Raw genomic sequence first — 11,516 nt, 5'->3', positions numbered from 1 at the left:
TAGTGCCTAAAGCACTTGATTGCTAACCAGAAGGCTGGTGGTTCAAACCCACCAGCCACTCCTCAGAAGGAAGATGGGGCAATCTACTTCCGTAGTGATGATGTTGTTGTTGTTATGTACCATGGAGTCCATATTTGTGTACATTCCAAAGAAAAGTGATCTAACAAGGTGACAGCCATGAAACAATATCATTAATATCACATGCATGTAAAATTTTGCTAAAAATAATGAAAAAAAAAAACCTTGTTGTAGCAGTACACCAACAGAGAACTACCAGAAATTCGAGCAGGATTCAGAAGAGGAGATGGAATGGGGATATTATTGCTGATGTCAGATGGATGCTGGCTGAAAGCAGAGAATACCAGAAAGATGTTTACTTGTGTTTATTGACTATGCAAAGGCATTTAACTGTGTGGATCATAAGAAATTATGGATAACATTGTGAGGAGTGGGAATTCCAGAACATTTAATTCTGCTCATGCAAAAACTGTACATAGACCAAGAGACAGTTGATGGAACAGAACAAGGGGACACTGCATGGTTTTAAATCAGGAAGCGTGTGCATCAGGGTTGTATCCTGTCACCGTACTTATTCAATCTGTGTGCTGAGCAAATAATCCAAGAAGCTGGACAATATGAAGAAGAGTATACCATCAGGATTGGAGGAAGACTCATTAACAGCCTATAATATGCAGATAATACACATTTGCCTGCAGAAAGGAAAGAGGACTTTAAGCACTTAGTGATAAAGATTAAACACTTCAGCCTTCAGTAAGGATTATACCTCAATGTAAAGAAAACAAAAATCTTCACAACTGGACTAATAAGCAACATCATGATAAATGGAGGACAGATTGAAATTGTCAAGGATTTCATTTCACTTGGATCCACAATTAATGCCCATGGCAGCAGCAGTCAGGAAACTAAATGACATATTGCACTGGGAAAGTCTGCAAATCTACTGCAAAAGATCTCTTTAAAGTGTTAAAAGATCAAAGATGTCACTTTGAGGACTAAAGTGCATCTGATCCAAGCCATGGTATTTTTGATTGCTCATATGCATGCAAAAGCTGGATGATGAATAAGGAAGACTGAAGAAGAAATGATGCCCTTAAGTTACAATGTTGGCAAAGATATTGAATATACCATGGACAGCCAGAAGGACAAACAAATCTGTCTTGGAAGAAGTACAGCGAGTTCCCCTTAAAAGCAGGAATAAGAGTTCCCTTTAAAAGTGGGAATAGTGAAACTTTGTCTCATGTACTTTGGGTATGTTATCAGGAGGGAGCAGTCCCTGGAGAAGAACATCATACTTGGTAAAGTAGAAGGCCAGTGAAAAATGAGAAGACCATCAACATGATGGGTTGACACAGTGGCTGCAACAATGGGCTCAAGCATAACAAGGATTGTGAGGATGACTCAAGACTGGGGAGCATTTTCATTCTGTTGTACAAAGGGTCGCTATGAGTTGGAACTGACTTGATGGCACCTAACAACAACATTTTGAATTAGTGAACTTTTACTTTATAGCATAAATGTTGTTACTAGAACAAAACACTGCCTGGTCCTGTGCCAGCCTCACAATCCTTGCTATACCTGAGCCCATCACTGTAGCCACTGTGTCAATCCATCTTGTTGAGGGACTTCCCCTTCTTCTTTGACCCTCCACTTTACCAAGTGTGATATCCTTCTCCAGGGAATGGTTCCTTCTGACAACATGACCAAAGTAGGTGAGATGACGTCTGGCCATTCTCGCTTCCAAGGAAGGAGATACATATATACACACTTACCTGTAACAACTGTGCATATAGTAACAAGCTGAGAAAAAGAAATGTTAACGGCAGTGAATGGTGTGGTGGTGTGGATTCATTGCATATATACTTACATAGTATATATTATCTATATATTACATACTACATTTTACCTATATATTGTATTGCACATATATCATTTTTCTTAATTTCGCTATAGAATTGAATTTCAAATATTTTGTGTGAATTTATTACAGTAATCACATTATCATTGTTATCATGGTGTACAACCATCACCACTATCTGTTTCCAAATTATTCCATCACCATTACAGAAACTCAGTACCCTCTACTAAACAATTGTTTCCCCTTTCCCCCTCACTTCCACCCCTGGTAGCTACTAGTAAAGTTTGGTCTTTATACATTTGCCAATTCTAGGTATTTCATATAAATACGATCATATAACATTTGTGCATTTGTGACTGACTTATTTTATTCAGAGTAATATTTTCAGTGTTCATCCATGTTGTAGCATGTATCAGGACTTCATTTATCTCTATGGATTTAAAATCTATACTTTTCCCATTGCTAAAATGATTACTTTGTTGCCATTGTTTTCCTTAGCAACTTTCTCTCAGTCATTCCTTTGGCTATGACAGCAGAAAGCGAGCCAACCTACAACTTCTGGACAGCAATACCCTGATGTACATAGCTGGGAACCAACTGATCCTTCTGGATTTGAAAACCAAGAATCAGACCTACCTGCGAAGTAGCAGTGGTGGAGGAATTGGTGTCATTGGGGTATAATAGCCTTTAGTAACATGGGGAAAAAAAATCTGTTCTCTGTTGACTATGATTTGCAGTATTGCAGGGTCACATGAGGTACATGCTAATCTTTATTCCAAGGCATTTTTACTCAGTGATGACAACCACTACAATCAGTAACATTACCTCCATGTGATATTATAATATTATGCTAATAATATTATCCTATTTTGCAGGTAAGGAAACGAGGCCATAGACATCATGCAGGTTTTTTCATACTGAATGACTACATTGCTATTCTGTAAAAATAGATCAATTACACAAATAATAGTTGAAATAATAATTAGATACAACACAATAAGATGTAAATACATGATTAAAACTTAGCAGGTAATGTATGGATTATACATTCAGTAATTTAAAGTAGTTGGCAAAAGGACTTTCATGTGATTTGGAGCCTGTTGATTCCACCTCCTTGGGTTTCTGCCTCCATGAATCATCTTTCTTGTATCTTCAGCTGCTGCTTTCTTAGACTTTTCGTTCTGAGCATAGAAATATACTAAATCAACTTATTCTCATATTAAAAGGCCTCTCTCAGACCATATGTCCTTTTTACTTGCTCGCCAGACTTCGCTGTCTGTTCTTTTCCTACCACCCCAACTGAAATTATCCTCCCAGTTGTCAAATCTAAAGAATACCTGTCTAACTCTATTTTACTTGACCACTGTTTGGCATTTGACACAGTTACTGATCTTTTTCCTTAGTATTTTTCTATTCTATGCTCCTTAAATGGAAGTATCCCTAGATATGCTCTCGTAGGTATCTAACAACCTGACTGTGGAGTGCTGAGGAATGCCTCTTGATGTCTTTGGTGTTTGGTGAAGGTCATCTGTTCAGATTAGGCTGTGTGAGTGGAGCTAGGGGAAGGAGGAGAAATTGAGGATTTAGGTTTCATTCAAGCAGCAGTTCCATGCTTAGATTGGAAGTAAAGGTGAGTGAGAAACTTTTGAAGATTCTGGATCTGAGGAGTGAAGTAGGAACTTGGCAATGGGAGTGGACAAAAGGAAGAAAATCTGGGAGCCACAGATAGAACTTAGAGGTGGACTGACTATGGAAACAGATTAGTAAGATGGGAGAGTGAAAGACAACTCATACTTCTCTCTTCCTTGATCATTTATCTATAGCATATGTTCATAATAAAGTCCCTGTCCTCAGGGAGTTTGGTGTAAGGCTGAGTAATTAACTCAACAAGATCTATTATGTAATATTGTCTTGCACTATACAGTACATACTGCAGGGATTTAAATGAAGATTTCATGACCTCTAAGAATTCAAATAGTTTACAATTCATATACAAACCAACAACAGCAACAACAACAAAACTAAACATACACAAGTATATGATAATATGGTACAAACTGTGTGCAAATACTAATGGGCACAGGGTAAGGGTCATGGGCTTTGTAGAGGCAGTCAGTCAAGATGGTATCTTGCGGTACCACGAGAAGTGTACCATCTACTCAGACCAACTGAATCAGAAACTCTGGGAGCAGGGTTGGCCATCAATGTTTTAACACACCCTCCAAGTGATTCTGATATGTGATAAAAACTGGAACCACCATTCTGGCTCCTCCAGTCACAAATTAAAAAATTGAAGAGCTAGAAATGGCAGTCTTTATGAAAATTGTCCTGGTTTTCAGTTTAAATTATATCCATCATCAAGTATTTATAAGATACCCACTTCTGAGCCATGTATTGGAGTACAAAAACTCAGAACTCATTGCTATTGAGCCAATTCCAACTCATAGTGACCCCATTGGGTTTCAGAGGCAGTAAACCTTTATGAAAGTAGATTCATCTTCCTTCTGCTCAGTGGCTGCTGGGTTTAAACCACCAATCTTCTGGTTAGTAGTCAAATGCTTTAAGCACTGTGCCACCAGAGTTCCATGTATTGGAGTAGATCTTAATACATGAAATGAAAAAATAATGGATGCAAATTACCTCATCAGTAATACTGTTTTATGTAAATCTTAGTGAGATTTTATTTTTATAGGTTCACCCCAACAAAACTTACTTTGCAGTAGCTGAAAAAGGATCCTCTCCAAATATCATCATCTATGAATATCCTTCTCTGAGGCCCCACAGAATCCTTCGAGGTGAGTTCAGTAGAATCTTTAAAATACTCCCTTTTCAAGGTTAAGAAAATTATGAAGATAGAACATTATTGTATCAGCCAGAGTTCTCCAGAGAAACAGAACCAGTAGGAGATATATAAGATCTAGCTCTCTTTTTTTCTCTCTCTCTGCCTGCCGGCCTACCTACCTGTTTCCTTCTTCCTATCTTTCTTCTATCTTTCTCTCTCTCTCTCTCTCTTTCTCTCTCTCTCGGCTATCTATCTATCTATCTATCTCTGTGTTTTTTTGCTAATTTAATTTCAAAAAGAATTAAATGTATCCCTTATGCATTAGACTTCCATTCATCCTTCCAGATGGATGTGACTTGGGATATGCCTATGTGGACTTTAACTTCAATGGCACCTTGTTGGCATCTGTTGGTGGCAGCCCTGATTACACATTCACCATCTGGCTTTGGAAAGAAGAGCAGCCCATACTGAGGACAAAAGCCTTTTCCCAGGAAGTTTTTAAGGTTACTTTCAACCCTGAAGATGACGAGCAGCTTACTACTTCAGGAGCCGGCCACATCAAGTAGGTTGGCTGACTAATACTGGTGCTGGTAGAAATCATTAGAGTGTTTTCTGAGAGGATCTAAGAGTTGGAGACATTTTTGCCCTTGTTAACATTTTGAAAAGTTCTAAATGTGTTATTTTTCAAACTAATTAGTAGTGTAGCTTTTCAAATTAAATATGTGGGTTTTATCACTGAAACAGCATAGATGAAACAGACTTTTTAATGTAGCCTGCTCCTTCTTGTAGGCTTTTCTTCCTAAAAGAGTTTTTCCCATTTCTTAATAAATAACACTGGCATGATATTTCTTATGGAACTTTCACATCTGTCATTAAATTTGTTGTTCAGATATCTCTGACTCAAAGTCTTCATCTGTAAAACAAGGATCATAACAGTATCATTCCTGATAAGGGACCCACAGTTACTTAAATGGTGGCAGAGCCTACTCTGGACCTCAGGTCTTTGGACTCTAAATTGCATACTCATTTCATTGTGTCATATCCCAGTCTATTTCTAGGATGAAATGATTTTGTCCTTTTCCATCTTTGTTCTATCCTACCTTGTGCATAACAACCTGCCACTCCAGACCTGCTTGTAACTTGATTCCCAGTGTGTCTTTATGAGAAAAACACTCTTATCTATCCTAACTCCCTCTTATTCCAATTTAAAGCTGGTTTTGTTCTTATTCATGCATTAGAAATATAGAATAACTGAGCAGATTTTAATTATAACCTCCGTGGAATTCTTGCTTAGGTGTAAGTTAAAAATTTCCAATTCTTTACACTTTCCCACCATTTAGTAAAAAGCATATTTTCTATGCACTGTAACTTTGAGTGGAAGACAGGCATTGAACAACTAATTTCATGTGTGAAGTACTATAAAAGAAAAACAATATATAGAAGCATATGATCAGGGGACCTAATGTAGCTTCAGAGAAAAATGTTGGCCTTTTAGGCTTTTGGCTTCATATTATTGGCTTGTTGATATCTTCTATTATTTATTTTAGGTCCAGTTGGATATGCCAAATTCATTTTTTGACAAGGTCTTCATCATTTGGACTATTTATCCATTCAGACTATTAATAAGAAACTGCTAGTAATAAAAAAAAAATAATAAAAATAACCCCACTAAACTATACATCGAGTTGATTCCGACTCATAGTGAGCCCCTTTGGGTTTCTGAGGTGGTAAATCTTAATGGAAATGGATTGCCCAGTCCGTTGGGTTTGAGCCACCAACCTTCTGGTTAGCAGTCAAATGACTTAGGCATTGTGCTACCAGAGCTCCTTATTGCTAATAATAAACCAAAACCAAACTTACTGCTGTTGAGTTGGATCTGACTCATAACGACTCCTCCTTGGGTTTCCCAGGCAGTATTACTACTGAAGTAGATTGTCCAGTTTTCCGTCCAAGGAGTGGTTGGTAGATTTGAACTGCCAGCCTTCTGATTAGCAGTCAGATGCCTTAGGTATTTATTGATTGTTTTTATGTGTTAGGCACTGTTCTAAGGGTTTTTTCAACAATCTTATAGTATTCCCATGTTATACATGAGGAAATAAAGGCACTGTGTGATCAAGAAAATGATTCAAAACAGCTAGTAAGTTAGAATTTTGGGGAAAACTTTTACATCCACTAAAACAGAATTGCCCAATAGAACTTTTTGTAAGAATAGAAACGTTTTGTGCTTTCTGATGTGATAGCCACTAGCCACATGTGGCTATTGAGCACTTAAAATTGGCTAGTCTGACTGAAAATCTGAATTTTAAGTTTTATTTAATGTTAATTACTTTAAATTACACTAGTGTGACTATTTAAATGTAGATTTAAAGTAATTAACATTAAATTACTAGTGTCTACTGTGTATGACAGCACAGCTCTAAAATATAAGTCTCATGAAGGCAGGGCTTTTTTTGTCTATTTTGTCCACTGCTTAATTCATGTAGCTTAACAGGTAAGGAGAGGAGCTCTGGTGACATAGTGGGTAAGGCATTTGGCTGCATACAACAAGGTCAGCTGTTCAAACCTACTGGCTGCTCCACAGGAGGAAGATGAGGCAATCTACTTCCATAAAGATTTACAGCCTTGGAAACCCAGTGGGGGTCACTATGAGTTGGACTTGACTCTGTGGCAGTGGGTTTGTTTTCTTGGTTTAATAGGTAGGGAAGGAGCCCTGGTGGCACTGTGGTTAGGTGTACAGTTGTCAACGAAAAGGTCGGCAGTGTAAACCAGCCAGCCAATCTGGGGGAAAAGGATGTGGCAAACTGATGCCACAGATTCACTGCCTTGGAAACTAGGGCAGGTCTAGTCTGTCCTTTAGGACCACTATGAGTCAGAATTGACTCCATGGCAATACATTTGGTATTGGTAATAGGCAATGGGGAGCCTGGTGGTACAGTGGTTATCCACTGGGCTGCTAACCAAAAGAGCAGTGGTTTGAACCCACCAGCAGCCTCAATGAGAGAAAGCTGTGGCACTCTGCATCTGTAAAGATTACCACCTTGGAAACCCTATGGGGCATCATAGGGTCGCTATGATGAGTCAGAATTGACTCAATAGCAATGTGTTTTGGATTTAGATACTTAGAAGTATTAATTGGATTAATGAATTAATGAAATACTATATATATGACTATGAAATTATAAATGTTTGGGTCATATTAAAATAAAAACGGGCAAAATTTCTTTGAGGTAGAGTCAGCCTGTTTCTTGTTCATTTTCAGGTTCTGGGAAATGGCTCTTACATTCACTGGTCTTAAGCTACAGGGATATCTAGGTCGATTTGGCAAAACATCCACTACTGATATAGAAGGCTACATGGAGCTCCCTGATGGGAAGGTAAGTACAGATGCTATTCTACAATAATAAAATTATGTTTTCAATATATATTTGGTGGTATAGTGGATAAGGCATTTGGCTGCTAACCAGAAGGTCAGCAATTCAAATTCCACCAGCCACTCCATGGAAGGAAGATGGGTCAATCTACTTCCACAAAGATTTACAGACTTAGAAACCCAGTAGAGGTTATTAGGAGTCAGAATCGACTTGATGGTGGTGAGTTTGGTAGTTTGAGTTATTTATACATATATCCTAAAAATCTCTTCCAGTGTTATCCATTGGTAATAACAGATATTCTAATTATAGATATAATGAACATTTAATTTTGTCTCTTAGATGATCATTTTTAGTTAATATGCTTACTTGAAATTTTTATAATCTTTATGTATATACAATTTTTTTTACAAAATAATGCACATACATATATGAAAACATTTTCATTTATCAACATAATGACACAGTTGTCACTTTTAATTGTGTTATAGAATCACAAAGGTTTATATTGCTAATCTTTCCTCTTTTTTTCTTTGCAATGATATTTCAAGAGGAATTACTGAATCAAAGATTGTATGTAGTCTTATGGCTTTTGTTTTTATTGTCAAATTATTCTTCAGAAAGATTGAGCCACTTTAGATAGGCATCTGCAATACTGCAACTTTAATCAGTTAGTTTACTGTTTAATATTGTTCATTTATTTACTCTCTTCCTCTTATAAAATTTATGGGCATATTGTCTGAAATAATAGTTAATTAGGATTACTTTTTCATTAGTATTGTATTTAGTTTCCTATTAGAATGAATTCTACAGTATTATTTGTGATTATCTCATTTATAAGTAAATACCAGCACACAAATATTCCTCTACCTTTAAGGAACCAATTGGCTTGCTAATCTACCTGGTGGAATATTTGCAATTCAAAAGCTTGTTGTACAGGAGGAAACAAAAATCTCTGGATACTAGCTAAATGGCATATCCAGACTATAAAATGATGGCAAATTGTTTCAGCTTCAAATATTGAATACTGCAAGAATTCCACAAAATGGAGATCAGTGCATGATCATGACAAACATGGTATAAACCAAAACAGAAAGGATAGTATCAGAAACTATGAAGAGCTGGGAGCCCTGATGGCATAGTGCCTAAGGCGTTAACCAGAATGACTATTAACCAGAAGGCTGGTGGTTTAAACCCACCAGCCACTCCTCAGAAGGAAGGTTGGGCAATCTACTTCCATAGAAATACCGCCTCAGAAACCCAAGGAGGGGTCGCTATGAGTTGTATCTGACTTGACAGCAGTGTGTTGCTTTTGTTTTTGTTGTATGAAGAGCTGTACTCCAACCAATTGAAAATCTAGAGCAGAATGGACAGATTTCTAGAAACACATTCCTGCTTAAATTAACACACACTGGTAGAAAATATGAACAGACCCATAACTAAACAAGGAATTGAACAAGTCTTAAAAAAACTGCCAACAAAAAAATAGTTCTGGTACAGATGGTTTCACTGGCAAATTCTACCAAACATTCAGAGAAGAGCTGACACCAATTCTACTCAAACTATTCTAGAATATTGAGAAGGAGGGAATACTCCTGAATTCATTTTATGAAGCAATCATAACCCTGATAACAAAGCCAGGCAGAGATAGCTAAAAAAGAAAATTATAGACCAATATCCCTCATAAACATAGACACAAAAATTCTCAACAAAATTCTAGCTGATAGAATCCAACAACATATCAAAAAATAATACACCATAGCAAGTGGGATTCATATCAGGTATGCAAGGATGGTTCAACATTAGAAAAACAATCAATGTAATTCACCACATAAGGTAAAACAAAGAACCACATGATCATACCAGTAGACTCAGAAATGGCATTTGACAAAATTGAACACCCATTCCTGATAAAAATGCTCAACAAAATAGAATATAGAAGGGAACAAAATAGAAGGGAAATTCCTCAACATAATTAAGGATATATATACACAAAACAACAACCAACTTTATTCTCAATAAGGAGATACTGAAAGCATTCCCTTTATGAATATGTACCAGACAAGGAGGCCCTTTATCATTACTTCTATTCAATATTGTATTGAAAATCTTAACCAGGGCAATAAGGCAAGAAGGGGAAATAAAACGCATCCAAATTGGCAAAGAAGTAAACTATCTATATTTGCAGATGATATGATCTTATACATAGAAAATCCTAAAAACTCAGTAAGAAAATTATTGGAACTAATTGATAGTTTCAGGAAGGTGGCAGGGTACAAGATCCAAATACAAAAATCAATTGGATTCCTTTACACTAACAAAGAGTACTCTGAACAGGAAATCAGAAAAGCAAAACCATTTATAGTAACCATACAAAAGATGAAGTACTTAGGAATAAATCTAGCCAGAGATATAAAAGACCTATACAAAGAAAACTACCAAACACTATTACAAGAAACCATCAGAGACTTACATAAATGGAAGGATGTATCATACTCATGGATATGAAGACTTAACATTGTGAAAATGTCAATACTACCCAAAGCAATCTACAGATGTAATGCAATCTTGATCCAGATTCCATCATCATTCTTTAAAGAGATGGAAAAACTAATCACCAACATTGAATGGAAAGGAAAGAGACCCCGGCTAAGTAAAGTACTACTAAAGATGAAGAACAAAGTAGGAGGCTTCACACTCCCCAATCTCAAAACCTGCTACATAGCTGGTGATAGTTAAAATAGCCTGGTACTGGTACAATGACAAACATGTAGACCAGTGGAACAGAATTGAGAACTCAGAAGTAAATCTGTCTACCTGTGGACAGCTGATCTGTGACAAAGGGCCAGAACTCATTAAGTGGGGAAGATATAGTCTTTTTAGCAAATGGTGCTGGCGAAACTGAATATCGATTTGCGGAAAAATGAAACAGGACCCATATCTCATACCATAAACAAAAATGAACTCAAGGTGGATCAAAGACCTGAACGTAAAACCTAAAACCATGAAGAACATCAAAGAAAAAATAGAGACAAACTTATGGGCCCTAATTAAGGGCATAAATATACTATTAAGCATAACTGAAAACACACAAACACCAGAAGACGAAATAGATGACTGGGACCTCCTAAAAATTAAACACTTATGTGTATGAGAAGATTTCACCAAAAGAGTGAAAAGAGAACCTACAGACTGGGAAAAAAATTGACAATGACATATTGGACAAGGAGCTGATCTCTAAAATTAATAGAAAACTTCAACACCTTAACAACAAAAAGACAAATAATCCAATATTAAAGAACAGGTAGAGGACATGAATAGACACTTCAGAAAAGAAGACATTCAAGCATCTAACAAACACATGAAGAAGTGCTTGTGATCATTAGCTATTATGAGATGCAAATAACAATGAGATATCATCTCACCCCAGCAGTAATAGCAAAGTTCAAAAAACCAGAATAAAACAAATGCTGGTGAGGGTGTGGGGAGA

General features: G+C 36.8%; 1 protein-coding gene across 1 annotated transcript in view; it reads left to right on the top strand.

Annotated features, from left to right (window-relative positions):
- Positions 1 to 11,516, top strand: part of CFAP44 (cilia and flagella associated protein 44) — a 172,439-nt gene that overhangs the window by 28,801 nt on the left and 132,122 nt on the right. Inside the window, exons 4-7 of the mRNA XM_007947452.1 lie at positions 2,389 to 2,551; positions 4,569 to 4,671; positions 5,004 to 5,220; positions 7,918 to 8,032. Coding sequence (XP_007945643.1) covers positions 2,389 to 2,551; positions 4,569 to 4,671; positions 5,004 to 5,220; positions 7,918 to 8,032 — 598 coding nt within the window. The remainder of the gene's footprint in view (positions 1 to 2,388; positions 2,552 to 4,568; positions 4,672 to 5,003; positions 5,221 to 7,917; positions 8,033 to 11,516) is intronic.

This window comes from Orycteropus afer, unplaced genomic scaffold (genome assembly GCF_000298275.1).
Source record: "Orycteropus afer afer isolate SDZICR_OR568_19922 unplaced genomic scaffold, OryAfe1.0 scaffold00184, whole genome shotgun sequence".
NCBI classification, from domain to species: domain Eukaryota; kingdom Metazoa; phylum Chordata; class Mammalia; order Tubulidentata; family Orycteropodidae; genus Orycteropus; species Orycteropus afer.
The sequence above is the reverse complement of the archived record's forward strand: the minus strand, read 5'-3'. Positions and strand labels throughout refer to the sequence as shown.